This window comes from Pimephales promelas, chromosome 9 (assembly GCF_988280905.1).
Source record: "Pimephales promelas chromosome 9, fPimPro1.hap1.1, whole genome shotgun sequence".
NCBI lineage: Eukaryota > Metazoa > Chordata > Actinopteri > Cypriniformes > Leuciscidae > Pimephales > Pimephales promelas.
This window is the reverse complement of record NC_142777.1, coordinates 2,757,822-2,784,011: the sequence shown is the minus strand read 5'-3', so window position 1 is coordinate 2,784,011 and position 26,190 is coordinate 2,757,822. Positions and strand designations below refer to the sequence as shown.

Below are 26,190 nucleotides of genomic sequence, written 5' to 3'. Positions count from 1 at the left end.
GTGACATAATGAAGTGCAGAATGTCTGCCAATGCCCTTGAGATGTTCAGGAAAGCTGCTCTCTATAAACCTATTTCCTATCCTTTGCATGCTTTATTTGATATGCTAATATATTACATGCTGTTTAATTGATTTGTTCCTGATGAAAGCACAATAAAAATGCATTTGGGGAAAAGGATGGTGAGCCTTTTTTTCCGTCCATAGAGGAACAGTGCTCCCTTTGCATTACAATTATTTGCTGTCATAAAGACGTGTTTATTCGCTGTCTATTTCACATAAGTTAAGCTGTGTTCAGTCAGTCATGTTTTTATGTAAAGATTACTCCCAAGAAAAGTCAATCATATATTATGTGAGTAAAACACTTACTTCTCGGAGGAAATGAAGTCAGATCATATTCATTAATTTAGTTAATTCTGCCGCTTTATACACCTAAAAATTGGTAACCTGCTTGCTAAATTGTTCCCTTATCATGCTATTTCAATGTGATTTAACCTATAAAAATTAGTTTTGTTGATACAAATCTATTTTGTTTGATTTAATGATTAGTCTGACTTGATTAAAACCAGTTAACGAAGGTGTTTCTATTTTTAGGCTACCATTTTTTGTCAGTTTTAAAGGCTCACTGAAGTGTCTTGGATCGCGCAGCTCTGTTTGATGCTTCAGCGCAGTCTCATCCCAAGACGTCATATAACTGACGTCTTGGGACGTCTTTTGACCATACGTCAACATCCGCCTTTTTAGGGTACCCTTAAACGTCGGTTAGATGACGTTATCTGATCCTAACCCTACCTCAGACCTAAACCTACCCCTAAACCTACACCGTCACCTAACCGACGTTAAAGGTAAAGCGTCAGTTGTATGACGGCCCGGGATTATCATGTAACCGACGTTTAAGGGTACCCTAGAAAGGCAGATGTTGACGTATGGTCAACAGTTATATGACTTCTTGGGATGAGACTGTGTTAGATGCTTTGACATAATCTCCACTGAAACAGGAAGCTAAGGCGGGACATATTTAATGGCTCCTCCCCCTTTTCAAACAGCCGTTTAGTTTCCCTCTCAGACCGACAGCACCATGGAAGCGAATCCGAGCGCTGATGATACGCTGGATTCAATAGTAGAAGTGTGAATGAATTCGAGTCATTTCATTCGTAGCCAACGTACAGTTGGAAACGGGATAAAACTTGAGCGCTTGAGCAGCCGAACACACACTCCAACACATAGCTCTGTGACGTGTCAACAGTAGCTACAGTAACAGTAGCAAGGGGGTAATCCATCAGCCGGAAACTGAAGTCTCCCCGGGGGCCGTCATTAGCTAGCAAGCCTTTACCTGCTGTTAGCATTCCATTGACTCCCATTCATTTTGGTGTCATTTTGACAGCGAATAACTTTACATCTGAGACGTTTAAAGAATCCCTTTGTCTGTTGTTTATTTCTAAAGAAATACGACAATGTAAAAAAGGCTCCATTACCTTGTATCTTACGTTATGGCCCGGTAGAAGCAGTGTTTGTAAAAATAGGCTAACGATTGCACCATAACATGCGACTCTCCGTCGCACAGTTGAAAAATTACCGTATAGACAGGAGGAGAAGCTCATGTCAATCGGGAGGACGTGGAGGCATAAAGTCAAAGGGAGAAGCCCATAGAGAGTCCATAAAGTTGCTCCTGCTGCTCATGGACAGTTACTACTCATGGTCTCCGGCTCTGCAATATTCAGAAGGAAACGATTCAGATTCCTCTTGGCACAGCTATTAGAAGACGTACAACTGTGAGACAGGTTGCTCACGTCACATCTATGTCGTCAAGCTCAGTTTGAGTCTACGCAGTCGCTCAGCCATGAGGAAGTGAGTGCTTCTAATTGACTTCACTTTTCTCTGTTGAAGTCTATGGGGTTGATGTGTCCATGTCTTTTACTGTCTATGGGTGTTTATAGCATAGGGTTAGTGCATAGCACTAGCATGGTTTATAGGGGTTGTGGACTTGAGTCGCATGACTTGGACTCAAGTCCCAATTTTGATGACTTGTGACTCGACATAATCAAAGATGACTTGCGACTCGACTTAGAAGAATTTGACAACACCGACTCGCGACTTGACTCAGACTTGAGCCCTGTGACTTGGAAAGACTTGACCTACCTTCTAAAACCACAGATCAGAGTTGCAATAATCACTGTAGTTTAGCAAATGATCTCAGCACTGCTTTCACAGGTTTGACACTGAGCCAGAGCTAAGCTAAGTTGTTAGCTAAGTTATGAACATATTTTAAAAGCCCTCCTGATATAAATTATATACATTTCATTTACTATAGTAATTAACACAGAGACACTAATTTGTGCAAAAAGTACTAATGACTTGTTTAAGACTTGAAGCTTAAACTCGAGGACTTGCAACTTGACTTGGACTTGCCTGACTTGACTCGGGACTTGATTTGGGACTTGCCTGACTTGACTTGGGACTTGCCTGACTTGACTCGGGACTTGACCTTGGACTTGTCTGTCTTGACTTGGACTTGCCTGACTTGACTCGGGACTTGACTTGAGACTTGTCTATCTTGACCTGGGACTTGCCTGACTTGACTTGGGAATTGCCTGACTTGACTCGGGACTTGACTTTGGACTTGTCAGTCTTGACTTGGACTTGCCTGACTTGACTCAGGACTTAACTTGGGATTTGCCTGACTTATCTCGGGACTTGACTTGGGACTTGTCTGTCTTGACATGGACTTGCCTGACTTGACTCGGGACTTGACTTTGGACTTGTCTGTCTTGACTTGGACTTGCCTGACTTGACTCAGGACTTAACTTGGGACTTGCCTGACTTATCTCGGGACTTGACTTGGGACTTGTCTGTCTTGACTTGGACTTGCCTGACTTGACTCGGGACTTGACTTGGGACTTGTCTGTCTTGACTAGGGACTTGCCTGACTTTACTTGGGACTTGACTTGGACTTGACTAGGGACTAGACTTGGGACTTGCCTGACTTGACTCGGGACTTGACTTGGGACTTGTCTGTCTTGACTTAGGTCTTGCCTTGGTACTTGAATGCAAAGACTCAAGACTTACTTGTTACTTGCAAAACAATGACTTGGTCCCACCTCTGGTATATAGCATGGAGCTTTAGATTGTAGAAAGCATTTGATTTGACAGAAGATGTGATGAGAAGCTGAAGCCCGCGGTGATGTCATAAAAATCCACTATCCATTTTAGTGGAAATGAGGGACAGTACATTTTGAATGCTTATATCTCCTAAATGCATATTTTGTCATTGTTTTGGAACACACCAGCTTATTCATAACCTTATGGCTGACATATTCATTCTACATTATTTCTAAATATTCCATATAATAATACTAAATGATTTCAGGAGGCATTTTTTTATTTTTTCCCACTCACCACTGACTTGCACGCACTGGATTGTGGAATAGGCACTAAAGGATGCTTTATGCTGTCTATGCTGTCTTCAAAAACCATCCAGATGAAGGCAGCTCAGCAGACACGAGGTTATGCAAATATTGGATTTGGACGTGTACTCTAGCTTTCAGACACAGCTATCAAATTGAGATTTCATGCAGTTGTTCTGTGAATGTGAATGATATTACCCATCATTCACTGGCTCCTTAATTGAAGAGACAAACACACTCTCTGGAGGGAAATTGCCTTTGATTGTAATGCTCTTCTGCTTTATTTGATCACCATGTTGATCTTCTGCCATGATCAATGTAGCATATTCTGTAAAATATGGCTTCATGTTTTTTAAACACACATTGTGTGGCACTATTACAGCGCATTTTCTGCCTTCTTCAACTGAATTCCAGGTGGTTAGTAGTGAATGAGACCCAGGAGTATGCACCGAAATGCTACATGCTAATGTCTCACGGCTGTTTAGTGAATCCCCTCTTATCTCGCTCGCCCACTCTCCCCTTCTCTATTTCAGGCTCTGCTTTTCTCTCGCATTCGCACAAACACACAGTGGCACACATGTTAACACCAGCCCTGCAGTTTGAGGCTTTCCCTCTAGAGATGTCAGGTTGTCAAATCTCACCATCCACTGTCAGAGTGAAGACAGGAAGCAATCCTGATAAAACATTTAGCCTCGGTGTATCAGAAAATTCATTTCCCAGTCACCAGTTCTAATAATAGCTCTCCTGGGAGGCAACATGTAGATTAACACTATTGTTTCAGTGTTGTTGCTCTATTCCACGCTAGGAAATCTCTGTCTTGTGTGTACATTTGTAAATAATTTCCCATAGAGATGCACCGATACAAAATTTGTCTCCAAAACATGCCTACACTGAGGCGCTACAGTCATGTACAGTTATGTCACATTTAAAATGCCATTTATTGTTTGATTTCCGTGATAAAATGGACTGAATTTGAAAGCTGAGACTTTGTTTCTGATCAGAAGTAAAGCTCAGTGCTCTTTGCGATTGGACAGGAGATGATACAAATGATGTTTGACGTAGGAAAAAAATCGCAGACCTGCAACCCTGGCTTGAACTACAGGTGATTCGTTGGGTCAAACAGAGCTTTAACACTGCTACTAAATGTTAATCTTAAATGTTAATACGTTAACTTTGACACCCATAAATTCAACAGCAGAGATTATTTTATTTCCCGCCCCTTTTAATTGACAGGATATAATTGGCCCTCATCATTGGCTGTTTTTAAACAGTCGATGCAGATTATTGGACAATTCATCCCTAGTTTATCTACATACATGTAAATACAGGTTGAGTGCAATGATTGGTCAACATACCATCAGTACAGTATTCTACAGTTGCCTTTATTAGGTATTTTTAATGGTGCAAAATACTACAATAACAATAGTTTCCTTGTTATAAAGAAAATTTGAGTGGCCAGGCAGTCCTTTGCATTTGCAAAGGTAGTCAGAGTGTTTTGGGAAAAAAAAGTGCTATTGCCAAGGTTTTAAAATCAAAAGAGCCGATTCTTGTATGAAGTCTCTATGATATTCTGGTTTAAAGATATGCCTTGAGTCCCACATTCAAAGTGAGTCTATGGGGTTTTTTTCATTCGTTTTATCATCCACCAGGCAAAAAGTCAGAAAGTACGCCTCCCCTCAGATAGCCACACAATGTGAAGTATCATTCTAATCCATTGCAATAAAAGATGTGAAACAAGATAAAACCCATGAATTTGTCTGACAAGAGGCTTCAGAAGATCCCTCAGATACTGCAGGTTTCTCAATGCCATGTGTGCTCACTGTGTTACAGGGTTTCTCAGCACAGGAGACCAGGCTGCTAAAGGGAATTATGGGATTCTGGATCAGATCCAAGCTCTGCGTTGGATAAGCGAGAACATTGGCTATTTCGGCGGCGATTCCAATCGCATCACCGTTTTTGGATCAGGAATCGGTGCCTCTTGCGTGAGCCTTCTGACCCTGTCCCATCATTCTGAAGGTAAGGAGGGAACATTTCATTCCACAGGAGAACAAGTAAATCAAAATCCCCTTAATACTTAACTTTGCTAAATGTTTTTTGCATTATAATGCAAAGGGAAAATTAATATTGCAAGTTAAATAAGTAATCTGAATAATTAGCAAGGAAAAGAAGGATGTTTTTTTTTTAATACGATCACAATAATTAAAGAATAACTTTGACCAACCAATGTCAGCACATGATAAATCCAGTAAACCTGGTTGTGCACCAAAAATCCAGAAAGGGACATGGATGTCCACAGGATTGACTGGGATTTACTTTTGTAAACTGTATACCCACAGAAATTACACAGAAACCAGAAGATATACACTCTCAGAAAAAAAAAAAACGTACAAAAGCTGTCACTGTACCTTTTCAAAAGGGAAACTTTTTCCATTTTAGGTGCTAATATGAACATTTTAGGCGCTAATGTGTACATTTATATGCTAATATGTACATTTGAGGTGCTAATGTGTACATTTTAGGTGCTGTTATGTACATTTAGGTGCTAATATGTACATTTCAGTTGCTAATGTGTACATTTAGGTGCTAATATGTATATTTTAGGTGCTAATGTGTACATTGTAGGCGCTATTATGTACATTTAGATGTTAATATGTACATTTAGGTGCTATGTACATTTTAGATGCTAATGTGTACATTTAGATGCTAATATGTACATTTTAGGTGCTAATGTGTACATTTTAGGTGCTATTATGTACATTTAGGTGTTAATGCAGATTTTGTGCTATTAAGTACATTTTAGGTGCTAATATGAACATTTTAGGTGCTATGTACATTTGTGCTAATATGTACATTTTTGGTGCTAATGTGTATATTGTAAGTGCTGTTATGTACATTTAGGTGCTAATATGAACATTTTAGGTGCTAATGTGTACATTTAGGTGCTAATATGTACATTTTAGGTGCAAATGTGTACATTGCAGGCACTATTATGTGCATTTAGGTGTTAATATGTATATTTAGGTGCTAATATGTGCATTTTAGGTACTAATATGTACATTTTAGATGCTAATGTGTACATTTAGGTGCTAATATGTACATTTTAGGTGCTAATGTGTACATTTTAGGTGCTATTATGTACATTTAGGTGTTAATGCAGATTTTGTGCTATTAAGTACATTTTAGGTGCTAATATGAACATTTTAGGTGCTATGTACATTTAGGTGCTAATATGTAAATTTTTGGTGCTAATTTGTATATTGTAAGTGCTGTTATGTACATTTAGGTGTTAATATGTACATTTTAGGTGCTATTATTTGCATTTTAGGTGCTAAAATGTAACATTAAGGTACCAATATGCATCCTTTAGGTACTAGTGTACCTTTTGAGGTACAGCCTCAGTGACAGCTTTTGGACCTTTTGTACTCCATCAAAAATGCTTTCCATTTTGCTAATCGAGGGATGTGTTAAAATGATACATTGTAATCAGCAGCCAGTTATATTTACCTCCTATGATTGGTTTCACACAATAGATATGGACAAAATGTACTTATTCATGGTTGACTTAACTGTTTAACACATGTCCTATAAATCCATGGTGGACAATATAAATGATAGATGTGTTGCAGATGTGTTGTTTTTCTGTTGACAGCCTGTTACATAAAACACTAAAGTGCTTTTAATTGATGCCAGCAATACTTGGACTTTCATCCGACAGTAAATTGCAAACAAAGTGTGTAAATTAACATGCATAGTTATGTATTTATGCAGCCGTAAAGAGGTGGCAGTTTTTCACAGGACTTACCAAGGTTACATTTATCATCTTAGGAGCTGTAGCATTTTCATTTCGACGAAGGCGACTCTAGATGTAAATCTAAAACACATTCCCAAGACGCTTTTCTGAGATGTGTGACACAATGATGGGAAAGTCAATTGACTTTGTGGGTTTCCATGATATGACATCCTATTGACTGTTGAACTTCAAATGGTTGAATCATAAAACATGAGACCAATGTTAACTGTAAATATCAATTCTTTGAGATAAATATGTACAAGCAACACATATATTATATGAACATTTTAGGCGCTAATGTGTACATTTAGATGCTAATATGTACATTTGAGGTACTAATGTGTACATTTTAGGTGCTGTTATGTACATTTAGGTGCTAATATGTACATTTCAGTTGCTAATGTGTACATTTAGGTGCTAATATGTACATTTTAGGTGCTAATGTGTACATTGTAGGCACTATTATGTACATTTAGATGTTAATTTGTACATTTAGGTGCTAATATGTACATTTTAGGTGCTAATGTGTACATTGTAGGCACTATTATGTACATTTAGATGTTAATTTGTACATTTAGGTGCTAATATGTACATTTTAGGTGCTAATGTGTACATTGTAGGCACTATTATGTACATTTAGATGTTAATATGTACATTTAGGTGCTAATATGTACATTTTAAATGCTAATGTGTACATTTAGGTGCTAATATGTACATTTTAGGTGCTAATGTGTACATTTTAGGTGCTATTATGTACATTTAGGTGTTAATGCACATTTTGTGCTATTAAGTACATTTTAGGTGCTAATATGAAAATTTTAGGTGCTATGTACATTTAGGTGCTATATGTACATTTTTGGTACTAATGTGTATATTGTAAGTGCTGTTATGTACATTTAGGTGTTAATATGTACATTTTAGGTGCTATTTGCATTTTAGGTGCTAAAATGTAACATTAAGGTACCAATATGCATCCTTTAGGTACCTTTTGAGGTACAAGCATTTTGTGTATTGTTGTAAGGCAGTACAATGAAGTCTTTTAAATGCTAGATATTCAAAGTCGTGATGTTGTACATTTTGTGATACTACAAGAAATTGATGTTGTGTCAGGTAGTCTGTAGGAGACTATTGTAAAGATAGCCACTGTAATTCTTTCACTCGCTCTCTTTCTACATAGGTTGAAAGTTGTGTCTGGGTTTCTCTACTAAGCGATCATTGAAGTTTTAGATGAGGTCTTTGCTTGTTTTTACGCTTCACTTCCTGCTATGAATAATTTTGCGTGATTGTTTGCACTAGATAGATTGCATCAAAGCCTTATTAATTGCTTTGATTTACTTTGGATTTAGATTGATTTCCTTTACCATAAATGGATTTTCTATTCACATATTCATTATTGCCAAGCTTCATGTAGCATGTTATTATATAGTCACATCAACCGCCTCCTTCCTTTCTCAGTAAATTGGATATTACTGATGCTGATGTTTCCCCTGAATAGAACTATATTCCCTTCTTGGTTTGAGGAGATAAAAAAAGCAGTATTGGGGGAGCTGGGTTTTACTGACAGCCTCTATAAACCTTGAAAATTGAAACAGGAAACCTGCTATTGCAAAAAGGGGTACTCGCAAGTGTTTCCAATATCAATCAGCTTGCTCTGCAATAGTTCTCAAAGCTCAAAGCTCACAGCAAGGGAAAGCGGCCTAACACTAATGGCAAGGCTTAGAGGAATGCTGTCCTAAAGTATCCATCTACTATTTTTATAAAAATGTAAATGTCACCATAACGAGAAGTAAAGTTTCCTTGGTCAAACGATGACTACAGTGTAACGTGGTGCTGTTCGGTCATTTTTTACCCCCTATGTTTTCTTTTCTTTTTTTTCTTTTTTTTTTACTTATGGGAATGGTACGAAATTTGGTTTTGGCACTTTCTCTGTGAACAAAAATAAAATCATGGACATGATTCGAACAGGTCCTGAAAAAATTATCTCACTTTTTATTGTTAGCGGTCAAAATAAACAGTTTGGTACTGTGCGCAAACAAATTATTACTACAGATATCAAACTCAAATTTGCAACACTTCTTGTTTAGATGTATGGCTTTGATTTTCTCATTTCACATTTTTCAGAACAATAACTGTAAATGAATGTCAAGTTCACCTTTTTTCAACATTTCAGCAATAATATGTAAAGTGTCATATTTAAAAAGTGACCAAACTTAAGTCAGGATTTATGTCTAAGTTGGAAGTTTCATTTTCAGGTTCAAGCTCAAAAAGTTAATAAATGGATTATAACGTGATTTAGTACAATGAAATACCCTTAAAGTATACAACATATTAAATATAAAACATTATTGAACTAAAATATAGCACAATCATTTAATTCAGAAAAAAACAAACTCATTTTTGACCAACAGGCGAATAGTACCAGAGGGTTAAGCATGATACTATATGGGAGACAGGTGAAGAAACATGTTCAACAAAGTGTTTGTGGATATGTCCAGGTGGTCAAGAACTCAATCATGGTGTTGAGAAAGATTTCAACTTATTTTTAGTTGATGTGCTGGTAAGCAAAAAAAAAATATATATATATATAAATATCTTTGCAATCTACGTGTGCGATCTGGGAATTGATCGTTCTGCTAATTGGCAAAAAATACAGTTGCCCTTGGAGTAGAGCAATAAACATCCTCTTATGATTCATGCACTGCCCAGCAGCTGGACAAGACAAATCTAAGGCTGAAATCCCTCTGCAGGCGAATCCCACCCACAGTGCAAGAGCCATTCACATTTCCCCTGACCCTGATCCCCAGGAAAACACAATTACCTGAATCCCATCATCTGAAATACCAAAGGCCTGGATCAAAAAACACTTCAGCTCTCTTCTCGCAGTGCAGTGCAGTGTGTGAGATTGAGTGTGATGCTTGTTTGGCAAGTGTGTGTATTTGTGGTGGTGTTAATGAGGCCACTGTGACCTGTCTCCTCCTCGCAGTCTGGCTCATCATCTTATGGGGCCTGCTGCTCCCACATGGAGCTCGCCCTGTCTGGGTGTGTGGCAGGCCAGGAAAGAGGGCTTCATCTATCAGCCCACTCCACCGCAGGAGTTAGCCTGCCCGCCATGCCCCTGCTGTGGGATGGATTGCAGACGCATCCCACTGTCCTCCTCCATCATCAAAGTTTAAGGGCAACCACCTGCCTCGCTTCTTCAATGGAAATGGGGACCTTATGTAAAGGGAGAGGACAAAGGTGGTTTCTGTGTATGGAGTTTTTGTGGGTTGGGGCTTGAATGTGATCACATGATCTTACGTTTCTGTATCTGTAAGCATCCCCTATTGGTGATTTACACAAGTGGGACATGTTTTGGTTTCAACATCCCTTGTTAGTCCTGGTCATATTCACTGTCATTGTCCTTGTATTTGCTGGTTGGTTTAGGACATCCTGGAAGGCCACCTTTCTAAAGAGTGTAGCTCCTGGTTTAGGGTTGTTTTCAAAGCTTGCAAAACTCTAATCAACCAGGCTACACCTTCTGGTTTTAGAGTTAGTGAGAGGTCCCGCAACAACATTCATATTAACCAATAATTTCTGTGCAATTTGCAGGGATAGGGGTGTGGCAGGGATGACCAATTCTGCTCCTAGAAGGCTCCAATCCCAATTGAACAATCCTGAAAAGGCTAATCAATATTTTTAGTACTTACAGGGGCGTTGGAACTGATTGGCGCTAAACTCTGTAGGAGGCCTCTCTGTAGGACGTTGGCTCCCCAGGAGTAGGATTGGACATTCCTGGTTTAGAGTTGTTATTAGAGCGTGCAAAACTCAAATCAACCAGGCCTCACTTTCTGGTTATTGAGTTAGCGAGAGGTCCTGCAATAACAGTCCTATTAACCAATCATTGATGAGCAATTTCAGGGATAGGGGTGTGGCAGGGATGTCCAATTCTGCTCATAGAAGGGCAAATTTCTGCTCAAACCCCAACCCCAATTGAACAATCCTGAACCAGCTAATCAAAATAATGAGGACTTACAGGGGTGTTGGAGCCGATTGGAGCTAAACTCTGTAGGAAGCCTCTCTGTAGGACGTTGGCTCCCCAGGAGTAGGATTGGACATCCCTGGTTTAGAGTTGTTATTAGAGCCTGCAAAACTCAAATCAACCAGGCTACACCTTCTGGTTTTAGAGTTAGGGAGAGGTCCTGCAATAACAGTCCTATTAACCAATCATTGATGAGCAATTTCAGGGATAGGGGTGTGGCAGGGATGAACAATTCTGCTCATATAAGGCCAAATTTCTGCTCCAACCCCAACTGAACAATCCTGAACCAGCTAATCAAGACTGTGAGGAGTTACAGGGGTGTTGGAGCCGATTGGAGCTAAACTCTGTAGGAGGCCTCTCTGTAGGAATTTGGGTCCTGAGGAATAGGATTGGACATCCCTGGTTTAGAGTTGTTATTAGAGCGTACAAAACTGAAATCAACCAGGCCTCACTTTCTGGTTATAGAGTTAGGGAGAGGTCCTGCAATAACAGTCCTATTAACCAATCAGTGATGAGCAATTTCAGGGATAGGGGTGTGGCAGTGATGTCCAATTCTGCTCCTAGAAGGCCATATTTCTGCTCCAATCCCAATTGAACAATCCTGAACCAGCTAATCAAAATTTTGAGGAGTTACAGGGGTGTTGGAGCCGATTGGAGCTAAACTCTGTAGGGGGCCTCTCTGTAGGAAGTTGGCTTCCCAGGAATAGGATTGGTCATCCCTGGTTTAGAGTTGTTATTAGAGCCTGCAAAACTCAAATCAACCAGGCTACACCTTCTGGTTTTAAAGTTAGGGAGAGGTCCTGCAATAGCATTCCTATTAACCAATCATTATAGTGCAATATCATGGATAGGGGTGTGGCAGTGATGTCCAATTCTGCTCCTAGAAGGCTATATTTCTGCTCCAACCCCAACTGAACAATCCTGAACCAGCTAATCAAAATTTTGAGGAGTTACAAGGGCATTGGAGCCGATTGGAGCTAAACTCTGTAGGAAGTTACATTTACATTTACATGTATAAATTTAGCTGACGCTTTTATCCAAAGCGACTTATAATTGCTATATATGTCAGAGGTCGACTCTGGAGCAACTAAGTGTCTTGCTCAGCGACACATTGGTGTCTCACGGTGGATTCAAACCCTGGTCTCTCACACCAAAGGCATGCGTCTTATCTACTGCGCCATCACCACCCTCCTAGTACCCCCCTCCCCCAAGTTAGCTCTCCAGGAGTAGGATTGGACATCCCTAGTTTAGAGTTGTTATAGAGAGCCCGCAAAACTCCAATCAACTAGGCAACACCTTCTGGTTTTAGAGTTAGCGAGAGCTCCTGCAATAACATTCCTATTAACCAATCGTTACAGTGCAATTTCAGGGGAAGGGGCAATAATGGCCATATTATTTCCGCTCTCACCCCAATTGAACAATCCTGAACCAGCTAATCCATATTTTTTAGGAGTTGGAGGTGCGTTGGAGTCGACTGGAGCTAAACTCTGTAGGAGGCCTCTCTCCTTGGAAGTTGGCCCTCCAGAATCACGATTGGACATACCTGGATTAAAGTTATTGCTAGGGCTTGCAACATCACTTTCAACAAGTCTGTGCCTTCTGATTTTAGACTTAGGGTCTGGAGAGTGTAACAACATTCTTTTCAACCAACTAGCGCCATTTAACATCAAGGGTCAGGGCTAGGGCAGAACTGTGATTAATGACATGAATGTTTTTGTAGTACCAACAAAGCGTGTTGGTCCAGGAAGATGTTCCACAGCATCTTGGCAAATCATATTGTTTACAAGCATCCAGTCAAGAATGTTCTTTCCTGAGTTGTGTTCTTAATCATTCCGGGCCACTGCCTTTCCTTCAAATGCAGCTTTCCCGGTTTTTGTAGAGTCAGTGCTCGGGGAGCGAGAGCAAACAAGAGGGAAGGAGAATGATTGAGAGAATGAGGAGTTCTATATCAAGGACATTACCCAATCTCATGTGTTATTATCTATTTGGCATAAGGCTGGCTCTAATTGAACATGCAGATTTGCCTTTTTCTTTCTCTCTCCTAATAATAATTATGTCAAATGAGAGATGGCTCCACGGGTTGTTGCTGGAATATTAAACAACTAGAGCTGTGTGTGTGTGTGTATTGGAAGAATGTTGGAGACCTACCAGCAGTGTTACTGAAGGTCATTGGGAGTCCTTTTTTTTCTATTCCTGTAACCAATCAGCCTAAAAGCTCTGCTCACGAGGACATGCTCCCCTTTTAATGGAACGTCTCATACATTAAAGGGGACTCGCGAGGGGCTACATTGGAGGATTCCTTCTACCCATGTCAACTCTCATTTTTTATGAAGACTTTTGGGTTATCGGGGACCATAAATATGCACACTTAAATTGTGTTAGTTTTATTAGTGGGATGGTATTCATGGTGGTATAGCTTTGTGATGCACGACTTTCAAGTGTTAACACTTGGAGCTGTGAAACTGTGCATGAATAAGAGGCACTTGAGTCTAATGAACTAAATGAAATGGCGGTTTAAACAAAGTCTACGATGAACAGATATTATGCCAGAATTAGTGACACAACATCTTAGGAAATGAAGAGATATTTGCTGTGACATTACAGTTAAAATAATGCACAGATAAGTCCTAGCCAGTCGACACATCGAGTCATTGCTTTTCTTTATGACTGAATGTGGTCTAGTTTTAATTGAAGCCATAATGTGGCTGTACTTAAAGTGACACTGTCTCATATAGTGAATAAGAGCTCTGAAAAGTAATCAATCTACTTTATGACTTTAATATCATACACATTCAAGTTAAGCAAGTCCATTTGCTTTTAGTGTACTGAAAGCACTTAGTTTAACTGAACATTATTCTCTGGCTGTCCTCATTCACTCCACACAACGTTTTTACACGTCACAACAGTTATTCATGCCTACGCTCTTCTGCCTAACTTAAACAATAACACTTCTGGTTCCTGATTTTGTACATAATAAGTTGTGAATAATTCTATTTATTTTGGATGATTAATATTTCATAACCTAATAACTGATGCATCAGAGTTTGACTTTAATCTGACTAAAGTCTTTGCAGGAGGGGATTATGAAAAGACTTTATTTTGACATTCGGCTGTTTATTCAGCTTGAGTTACCAGAGTGAATGATGTTACTGTATTGGACAAATGTGCATCTCAGACGCATTGTGTATTTATTCTCAAATCATTCACTCAAAAACAAAGTATACATATTTATAACCTAGTCATTCTACAAGTTAGGGTAGCCTATATAAAAATCACATTTTATCCATCAAGGGTATCTATATTATAATCTCAAACAAACATTTGCCTTGATGTCCCTTAAAAAAGTTCAAAATAATGAATAAAAAATGTCTATATTATGTTAAAAATCAGCTCAAATATATTTTTTAGGGCTGTCAAACGATTAATCGCGATTAATCGCATCCAAAATAAAGGTTTGTGTTTACATAATATATGTGGGTGCACTGTGTATAATTATTTTATATACTGTATGTAAATACACACACATGCTTGTATAAATTTAAGAAATATTTTCATGTATATACTGCATGTAGATTTATATATAATTTATATTATATATAAATATAAATATTTTATATATAAATAATATTTTTTTCTTAAATATACATGCATGTGTGCAAAATAACTATACACAATGCACCCACATATATTATGTAAACACAAACTTTTATTTTGGATGCGATTAATCGCGATTAATCGTTTGACAGCCCTAATAATTTTCATTTAAATTAAGAAAATATTCGATTTTTCTTGCGTCCGTAAACGTTCTGTTACTAATCATACCTACAAAAAGTAGTTTATCTCACCATGCGACCAGCAATATATAAAATAATAATATATATACAGTATATATATTTTTTTTTTCCTGTGGAGGGTATTTCAAACTCAATATTGTCTTCGAATACTCATTCTTTTTAAATTAAACGTACCCATATTCCAGTGTTGATTAAAAAAAAAATGCATGTGCAAGTACTTGAGGAAGGAACGTCACTTTTGCAATAGCCAGTCAATAGATTGCATCATTACGCTAAAGAAAATTACGCAGAGGCTCTGTCCTTTATTTAGATATATTGCATGTTCAGATTATCAAAATATTCCGAGGGCCGTTTTTGATGGAAGTTGTAATCACCTATAGTGAAACCAATAGTAAATTTATTGATAATTTTAACTTTGTTCCCTAAGGTGAAATATACCCCCAGTTACAGGATGAACCTGTTGTTCAGATATTATTAGCAGTAATAATCTTCATCTTTTTTGAACATTATTTGACAAATTCTTATTAAACTCTGCAAGTGCTCATTGGCAACAAGGTGCGTTTTTAATTCGACCGAGCTAATTGGCTCGCTAAAACCTGACTTATTGTAAGTTAATTTTTATTTGAATGTGGTTGAATTTGGCATGTCTACGTTGATAAATGTGTAATTAAAATCTTCGGACACCATTTTGACCCACTGGGGGTAACGCAAACATGAGAAGTGAGCCTCATCACATTGACAGGATAACCAAGCAATCACGGTTGTGTCGGCACACCAGCTTTCACCCATATTGACCTCCTTCACATTCAAAACATGCTACAGGATCTCAACTTGATCCAATATCTCTGATCTAATATTTTAGTTTGTTTGTTTGTTATTTTCTCATCTGAGGTAAATTCATCCATTTTCCTTCTTTCTGTGCACTGCCTCTTTCTCTCTCTCTCTGTAAGACTACATCAGAAACATGTCTTCAGGCTCGAACTTATATATAAACAGACATGCACACTGGTGTGATGTTCATTACACAGTGGTCAAGCTCATTTTGAAGAAGGGATGGTTTTTCTGTTTACTGCGTTTGCGTGACCCCATTTCAAGTAGCTGGTGAGCGCAACCCCATTCTGCAAAATGTCAGAAAAACAGGCTAAAACATGTGCATCAAGAGCCTCTCTGTAAATTCACTGATCACATTTGACCTTTCGAAATGACAGAAAGCTGGCAGGATCCGTTGTGTTGCGTTCCCTCTGAAATCAAACCTACAGAGCCAGTTTTATAGACGGCTGGAGCAGATATGTTACTGTTGAATGAGGAACAGCCTCCGATCGCTGGCCAGCACCGGCAGGTAAATGTCAGACCTGAGATCAGAGAACGGAAATGTGACTCTTTAACAGCATCACTGATTCGTGTGAAGAAAGAGCCACTGCCGATTGGCATTGTGGTTTTCACAGAGAATGGCCGACGAAGACGCTCTGACAGCAGAATAGAGCTCTCTCATAGCTTTTAAAGCTGCGCAGTCTCTCTTCAAAGTATCCAGTGATATTTTTCATTAAAGCTTTATCCTCAGCATTTCATCATCTGATCACAGGAAGTGCTAAAAACCCTGAGAAACTCTATCAGGTGTGCCGTCTTCCTGCTTCAAAAGACAGGTTTCTCTGCGGTTAAACCTCACACAAAGTGTGACTGTTGTATCGATTAATGTTATTATGCAATGAGGTTGATCTCATTTGTGCCCCCCTGAAAAAATGTAATGCGCGTCTGTGAATTTGTGTCTGGCGCCATGTCTGGACCCGACGGAAGCGCAGAGCATTGAGCAAAACAAAACTCCAGTCACAAATTTGAACACAAACTAGACCCAAACTAGTTTTTTGTTAATACAATTAAAGGGATACTTCAGGATTTGCCATTAAGCTTTGTATTAGAAAACCTGTGGTATTTTCGAATGACCATGCTTTTCACCCTCAACCCACCCATAGAGGGAGGATCTCACTCACAGAACACATAGTGTCGGCCATCTTTTTTTGGAAGATGCTGCTAAGCTAGCAGGCTCTTGTTCTGTGGCGAAAGCTGCTTTTCTCAGTATAGAAAGCTCCAAATTCAATAATAATTTCCAGTGTTGTAGTCGAGACCACCTCACTCGAGTCCGAGTCGACACCGAGACCAGAGAGAGTCGAGTCCGAGTCAAGACCGAGTCCATAGAGAGTCGAGTCCGAGACCAGAGACGGTCGAGTCCGAGTCGAGACCGAGACCAGTGAGGGTTGATTACCTAATTTACTTTTATTTACTTAGAGAAATCCTTTTTGTTTTTTCTTAGAGTTTACTTAGAGTTTAAAAAATATGATCAGTTTAGGGTAAAAAGGCCACATAGTAGGTGGTGTTAAAAGTAATTTTATTACAATTTGTCATGCGCAGTTGCGCACTAGAAAATCACCAATCACTGGGCGTGTCAATCAATTTAAAGAAATATTTTATTCACATACATTAATAATCATGAAAAATATTTTTAATTGAACTCGAGTGGACTCGGGAATAATTCCGAGTCCTAAAAAAAATAATGTTCGAGTACGAGTCAATTCCGAGTCCAAATGGACACGAGTCCATGACAAGACCAAGACCATTAAAATATGGTCTCGAGACCGAGTCCGAGACGAGTCCGAGTCTCGAGTACTACAACACTGATAATTTCACATTTCTTCTACATAAATGACCCATTTTAAATACACATTCATCTTTCCAGTGGTGAAGTATCCCTTTAAAGGCCCGTTCACACCAAGCACGATAACTATAAAGATAACTATAAAGATATAATTCTAAAAATCATTCTCCATATTAATGAATAACAGAGTTCACACCACAGCTATAACGATAAAGATATGAGGAACGATATCATTGGGATCACTTTCAGAACGATTTTTTCCAGCTGATAAAACACTGACAACCAATCAGAATCGCGCATTTAAAATGGCAGATGTCATAGCCGAGAAGTTAATCGTCGAGGTACCAAAAAAAACCCTTCACTGTTTGACAAGTCAACCCCCCTTTTCAATGATACGTTAAAAATGGATATATGGAAACTTAAAGCATTCTGGGAATAAACGGTGAGAAGTATTCGCAATGAGATTATGCAGTTTAGCATAGTGTTACAAAATTACCTCAGGTAGGCTACCCAGCGCTAGTTGACAACATTGCTGAAGTACTAGGCGATGTTTTTTATCCCATTATTGACATCATTGACTAAATTCAGATATTACACTAGACTAGATTCACTGTTTAGATGCGCTCCCAACTCCTCTCGTCTTTTAAGGATATTGATCGTGTACCCAAAACAAAAAGCGGCTGTTTTTCTTTTGATATTTGTTTGTAACGTAAAGCAGCAACAGCAGGTCATTTGCAAGCGCGCGCACTGCTCTGAAGCGTGCTTAGAATAAAAAAACCGTTATCGGCCGTTGGTGTGGACGCATATATATTTATCTTTATCGTTATCTTTATAGTTCTCGTGCTTGGTGTGAACGGGCCTTAAGTTGGTATTAGCCATAACAGTCTTTTTAAAAATAAACAAAAATAAAGGGGCATTTTGGGGTTATGGAAACAACAGGTACCATGCCCAGATAGCAAACTGACATTGAATCAACGTGGAAATATGACATCGAAACAACGTTGATCTGACATTGTTTTGCTCATCGAATTAACGTTGAACCAACGTCAGACGCGTCATTCTTTCAAAACTAACGGAAAATCAACTTGAAATCAACGCGTTGTTTCAACGTTATGAAAGCAAACCAATTTTCGATTTCATTTAGCTTTGAAGAATGCCGCGTCTGACGTTGGTTCAACGTTAATTCGATGAGCAAAATCAACGTTGTTTCGATGTCATGAGAGACGTCGTTTCCACGTTGATTCAATGTCAGTTTGCTGTCTGGTGAATGATACACAATACCAACATAAACTGTTAATGAAACTTGGAACTGCTCCTGAATAGAATGAACATTATACGTGCAAGCAAATCCTTCCCAGATAACACACAACGTACCTGTTATGTGATTTATTGGTACTTAACTTTTATTTCATGACTTACTAATTCACAACGTAAAGACGCCGACACTGCATGCTCTGCGCTTTAGTGATGTGAAATAAGGCCCCGCCTCTTTGCGTGTACATTTCAAGTGCGTATTACTAGCACAGTTTAACACCTGACAGGACAGGAGGTGAGAGACTTTTATTATGTAACAAATAATGATAGAACGTCCCAATTCGCCTACTTATACTACGCCCTAAAAGTATGTACTCTTTTTGTGAGGAAAAAGTACATACTTTTGAGTGTGTAGCAAAAGAGTAGGCAAGCTTTGGGACGTACTATCACGTCATCTTTAACGGACGGCTCTGTCGCGTGCTGCGTGCATCCTGTCACTGTAAACTGCCCTGTCAATCATCTCGTCACAGTTAAAATCCTCCATTCTATCTAATTTGATTTCCTACCGTTTCGGAGAGCACGTTCACCTGCCAGTTGTGGGTCTTTCATGCTCTCCTCTAACACAGTCTCATCCCAAATCGTCATATAACTGACGTTTTGGGACGTATTTTGACCATACGTCAATATCCGCCTTTTTAGGGCCCCCTTAAACGTCGGTAGATGGCGATCCCGGGCCGTCATACAACTGACGCTTTACCTTTAACGTCAGTTAGGTGACGGGTTAGGTTTAGGGTTAAGTTTAGGTATGGGGTAGAGTTAGGATCCCATAACCTCATCTACCGACGTTTAAGGGGGCCCTAAAAAGGCGAATATTGACGTATGGTCAAAAGACGTCCCAAAACGTCAGTTATATGACGATTTGGGATGAGACCGGGTTGTCTCCTCATGTGTTTGCAATTTGAATATAATGATGCATTTAAAACGTAATGGCTAAACGTGTCTTTACAAAAGTTCACAGTGCTGCTGCAAATGCAATATAATGTGGACAACATTGAATAAATTCATTTTCGTCAGGTTAGATACTGATAATTAATCACTCAAAGCTCTTTATCTAAACCTCTCAACACAACAGCGGGGACTCGCACATCCTCCATATCGACTACGTGTCTGTAGTTTTTTAAAACTTTTTACTCGTGTTTGTAGTTCTAACCGAATCCTCGGAAAAAGTAGACCATCCGGGTATCTTTTTTCAACATACTACGATTTGGGACATAATTCTATTTTCGAATACTATTTAGGACGGATAGTATGCGAATTGGGACGCAGGGCATAGTGACCACAGATACTGAAATGGGTATCAACAAGTATCAACAGCTTTCACACATGTCTTTCAAAATAAAAGTCCCCCATCAGGAAAATATTTAGAATTACTGTACGTTATTTTGATGCTGATGTTGTTTCTTTGCACACTCCTCAACCCACTCAGAACACTTTTGGGTTTCAACCCACCAGTTGAGAAACACTGTCCTACGTCATGTGTGACTCTTCCACAGGAACTAGACACACGACACGTACGACCGTTACTGGAAGTGATTATAGTTTATAAAGATATTAATATGAATATTTTTCTTACAAAAATGCAAGACTTTACTTCAGAAGGCCTTTATTACAGACTTCTATTAGACTATTGATTTTTTTTTTTTGATTTTTTTTTTATGATTGATGGATATACGTTTTTGGCCTTCAAAATCTCAGGTACAATTTGCTCCCATTAAAGCTTGGAAGAGCCAGGATATTTTTTTAATATACCTCCTATTGGGTTTAGCTGAAAAAAGAAAATCATATACACCTAGGATGGCTTGAGGGTGAGTAAATCATGGGTTATTTTAATTTTGGGGTGAACTAAACCTTTAACCCACCCTTGAACTCCATAGCAAAAGAAGTGTTTTAATATACATTATACCATGGTCTGGGTGAATACTCGATTCTGATTGGCTGCAGGGTGTCCGTTAAAAAGTGATAGAGGACACCTAGTAAAGTAGTTCTGGTGAAACTGCCTGTTTACCATTCGAAATTAATAAATAAATGCGCTGCCTACAACGGCTGTGAGTAACCATAGCAACAGGCAGTCACATGCTCTATCATCTAACGTTAGATATTATAGCCTAATACAACAATGAGCGACTTCGTGCTATTTCTTTTAACATTTATGGAGAATATGGCAACTTTGACGACTGGTATGCTGCAATAAGAAAGAAAACATGTAAATAAAACGGAGAAAATTACACCGCTGCTGCTCTGCTCCATTGAACGCTATTGGTAACGACGTAACTTGCGACCATAGTTGGATAACGATGCTTTCGGGAAACGCACCCCTGAATGAGAGAGACCCTGCGGGAGTTTTACGCAGCTGTCCAGACAACCAAGGCAGGAGAAGGCTGAACGTTACAGCGTTTCAAGCCTAAGGAACCTGAGGCAAATGACCCTCTCTTTGATCTGATTAATTTATTGCCCATAACGTTAAGCGCAAATCGCTGGAGCTTTTTTTATTGTTGTTTGATTAATTGTTTTATGTGTAATAAAAAAAAAAAACTATGCCTACCTACCTTTGTGTTTCATGAAAAAAAAAAAAAGCATTTGTGAACCTGAAGGGATACGAGCTAAGCGGACTATAAATATCTCCGGTTGCTAAATAAACAGTCAGGCAAGGCAAGTTATTATTTGTAAAAACTAGATTTAGCCTAATTAAAATATAAACTAATGTTTTAAAAATGTTTTATTTGGCAAGTGACCATGGTATAAGCGGGTTAATGCCCTCCGAGGTGTCCATTGTCAGGTTTTAATGGACTTCGGCGGAGGCAACCGTCCTCCGCTGCGCGTCGGCCGGTTTACGCCTCGCCGTCATCCATTAAAACCTGACAATGGACACCTCGTCGGGCATTAACCCTTACACAATAACCCAATAAGTACATATAACCTAACAATTTTTTTTTATTATTATTATTTATACACCTTATTTATTTATATAGTAGTTAAAGACACCAACTGTAACATAAAGCGGGACCCAATGTTGATGACATTCGTATTAATATTTAAATATTTTAAAAATGTCATTAACGTAAAATACAAAAATCAGTTTTAACAATTAAGCTGAATAACTGAAGAACTGATAACAAACAAAGCAGAATCCCAGACATTCATTTTAAAGGTAAATTTATTCTAATTCTTCTATACAGGCACATGAATAAATACATATTTAATTGTCCATATTTTAATTGAAAATATGTCATAATAGCTATTCTATGAATACAAATTGAATGATTTCACTCAATTAGCCTATTTTAATGAATAGCAAAGATGTCTGAAATGTACATCCTGAATAATAAACCCACGAATTACAATAAGTATTACATTTGAAAATAACACCGGTTGTCTTGATTCGCCAGTCCTGGGGGCCCATCTTACCCCAAGGAGTTATACTTCAAAATAAAAACAATATGTTTTACACCATAAATCGAAAAATATTCATCAATCCACCAAATTAGTTTAACTGCCCTAATACAATTTTCAACAGACTTAAATATTACAAATGAAATTCATTAAAGGCGAGATATTGTGGCTTATATGATCAAGAGTAAAACTTGGCAGCTACAAAAGGTACTGCAGCAAAAAAGATCATAATGGTTGAGAAAAAAAAAACTGAGTTGCAGCATTTTTGAGTTTCTAGCATTATAAAAGTGTCTTGTGTTATTTTAAACGGGTTATAATGTGAACATCATAAAAAGAAACCACTAGACTGAAGCATTTCTATTTCAGTTCAATGAAGTTTCAAATCCCAACCCAAACCAGCGGACCCAGTGCGGACTCAGCAGAGCATGAAGTATTCTCAGTCGCTGCAATATGTCAGACCCCCAACTACTGACCGCATGTTGAGGAACTCGATGATCGATAGGTCTTAAAGCCGCTGCCCGTGGCCACATGTAGATGCTACTTACTCCCAGCGCACTGAAAGCAACACTGAAAGTGCAAGTAATGGATGGAAGGGTATTGTATAAAGTATAAAAAATAGCCATTTGTCCCAGAGAGAGTGCATATCCAGCTCTCCTTCAAGAGAAATGGAGAAGTGACGAATTGCCGCCCATAGGAGTGTAGTTTATTCTGGGACTGGAGGCATCAGTCGGGTACCTGAAGCAGCGAGACAGGTCTATAAACTATAATGCTTGGTGATTTGAGCACTGACAAGAGAAAAACTAAAAAACACAAGGAAATGGGAAAGAGGATAAAACATGTGTGATACATAATGCAAAGCCATCAAACTACAAACATTGGTTCTCCTCTAGTTCATTTTTCTGTACCAGCAGAGAATGTCATAAACATAGCTTTCATTATTATTATTATTATTATTTTGGTAATGGGGACATGTAACTCAACCATTGTTCAGCAGATCAATGTATTTCGAATGCAGCTTCCCCCCAAAAAAAAAAAAAAAAATGAAATAAAAATTGTTCGTCTAAAATGCATGAAAAAGCATGAACATTTTGTTTGAAATTCATTTGAATTTTCTCAAAGCATGTATTATTGAAATGCCAAAGCTGTTGGCTAAAAAGGTTTTTTATTCTTCGGTGAACACCCAAATGAGCACCAAAGTGCTTCAGTGGATTGGCAGCCATTTTCTGGGCTTTTCTCTGGCTGTGTTCTGTGGTTTTCTGAGCCTCGGGTCAGTAACCTTTCTCTGGTCCAACATGTTGATAATCTGTCCTCAAAAACATCTCAGGAGCATGAAACACAATCCGCTTCTTGTACTAATGTCAACTTTGATATTGTACGATACTGTGTTTTATCAGGCAGTTAATTACCATACACTCATCTAAAGGATTATTAGAACACCTGTTCAATTTCTCATTAATGCAATTATCTAATCAACCAATCACATGGCAGTTGCTTCAATGCATTTAGGGGTGTGGTCCTGGCCAAAATTGGACAGTTGAAGACTGGAAAAATGTTGCCTGGTCTGATGAGTCTCGATTTCTATTGAGACATTCAGATGGTAGAGTCAGAATTTGGCGTAAACAGAATGAGAACATGGATCCATCATGCCTTGTTACCACTGTGCAGGCTGGTGGTGGTGGTGTAATGGTGTGGGGGGATGTTTTCTTGGCACACTTTAGGCCCCTTAGTGCCAATTGGGCATCGTTTAAATGCCACGACCTACCTGAGCATTGTTTCTGACCATGTCCATCCCTTTATGGCCACCATGTCCCCATCCTCTGATGGCTACTTCACCATGTCACAAAGCTGGAATCATTTCAAATTGGTTTCTTGAACATGACAATGAGTTGACTGTAGTAAAATGGCCCCCACAGTCACCAGATCTCAACCCGATAGAGCATCTTTGGGATGTGGTGGAACGGGAGCTTGGTGCCCTTGTTGAATCAATGCCACGTAGAATTAAGGCAGTTCTAAAGGCGAAGGGGGGGTCAAACACAGTATTAGTATGGTGTTCCTAATAATGCTTTAGGTGAGTGTACAGTTCATCTTGAAAGATATAATTTAAAGCTAATACCTGTCACTTAGAAAAAAAATCATGGTTATATTTACTTTGTCCAGATGTCATAGAATGAACTGAACAAACTGTTGTATCATCTTTATTACCAGTCTGAAATCTCAATGGCCACATTAGCCGTTTGACTGATATATTAGTGTGCTTTCATATTTTGACTGTTTACACAAATCTTTTTGATTCCAAACCACAGATCATTTGTATTTAAAATAGGCAGCTGTTTACGCTGTTTCTAAGCAACAACGAAAAATGCATAGATTATTTATATAAAGAAGAATGACTTTGATATTGTTATTTTAATATTTACACTTACTGGACTAAAGCAACTCAGGTTTAGTTGATTATCCAGACATATTTCTTTAGAAAAACCATGAGCATCAAATATGATCGTCACGCTTTTAAGGAAGGTTTATTTGTTCCTCTCTCAATCATCACTGTATTGCGTTGCATTATGTGTTTTAAAGCTATGAGCTTTGACTAAGCTTTAAAATACTAAGACATTAGAGTGACTACACTTGATTTTTATGTCAGAAGTCTGTTATAAGGAGCTCATTGATTTACATTACAATCATAATTTCTATAATTATATTATTACTTTTGTCTGTATAAATATCAGCATCTGCACTAAATTGCATTTTCTCAGTTTGAGCCTCTGAAAAAAATTGAGCTGTTTTTTTCTTCCGTATTCTCACTATTTCAGATTCGATTAGCTATAAACAATTATTCACCCGGTAAAAATGAATGAGTGAGTGAGGAGCGGAGGGTTTGTGTGTCACTTGCTGTCGGAGAGATTTTTGATAACACTACATTGCACTTAGTTTATTATTTCAGGTACCTTTTCAAAAGACTACAATTGAAAAATGAATAAAATAGTCAACCCGCAAAAGTGGCTAGTAGTAGTGACTGTGTTGCACAGCAATTTGGGAGAAGCTATGGCTAGGGTTGGGTTTAGGGACTACGTTTTTGTACATGATCAACAAAATATGTTAATGCAGGAGCATGTCTTACATGGCAAAACCATGGCGACCACTGATCATGCCTAATGCCTGGTTCAGATTACACGATTTTTTGTCTGTTACGATAGTCACTGTGTCAGATTACGCGATTATGACTCCTAAAATTGTGTGGTGTCGTGGACAAGACACATGTCAGACTACATGTTGCTTCCTGACCAGTCTTTAACGGCGCGCGTGATGTCATCGAGAAGGCGAAACTAGCGAGTGACTTCCGGAAACTAACGTAAACAAACAATAGATGAAGCGGTGAGTGTTGTATCAGAAAAAAGTCAAAAAAGAACGAAAACCCGACAATGGACACGTTCCTGGATTGCTCGAAGAGGACAGTATGGGCTGTCAATCCTCCAAAGAGAACTTGAGGTAAAATATTGTTTTCTTACATATTTTTACTTTTAGTTTTAACGTTAGCACCATCGCTATTCTTTCGTTTCGCCATTTTTGAAAGTTCTATACGGAAAAGCTTCTGTGCTCCTATTGGTCAACCTCATACATGTGACGGAACCGTCGTGGACGACCGTTAAAAAAATAAAAAATGCTAGTCTTATTGTGGTGATGTCGTGAAGCATCGCAGATGCAACGTAGGTTGTTGCCCACTATGACACACTATACTCCCTTTGTCGTTTACGAATCCCCACGACACCCTACGTCAAACGGATCGTGCCAAAATCCGGCTAAAATCGTGTAAATAATAAAATCACAGTAAATCAA

At 38.6% G+C, this 26,190-nt stretch overlaps 1 protein-coding gene across 6 annotated transcripts in view; it reads left to right on the top strand.

Moving 5' to 3' along the window:
* The window catches only part of nlgn3a (neuroligin 3a), a 278,376-nt gene that overhangs the window by 182,061 nt on the left and 70,125 nt on the right, over positions 1-26,190 (top strand). For all 6 annotated transcript variants that reach the window (XM_089134683.1, XM_039694166.2, XM_039694169.2 and 3 more), the window contains one exon: positions 5,231-5,416. In XM_089134683.1, the coding sequence (XP_088990809.1) occupies positions 5,231-5,416 (186 nt within the window). The remainder of the gene's footprint in view (positions 1-5,230; positions 5,417-26,190) is intronic.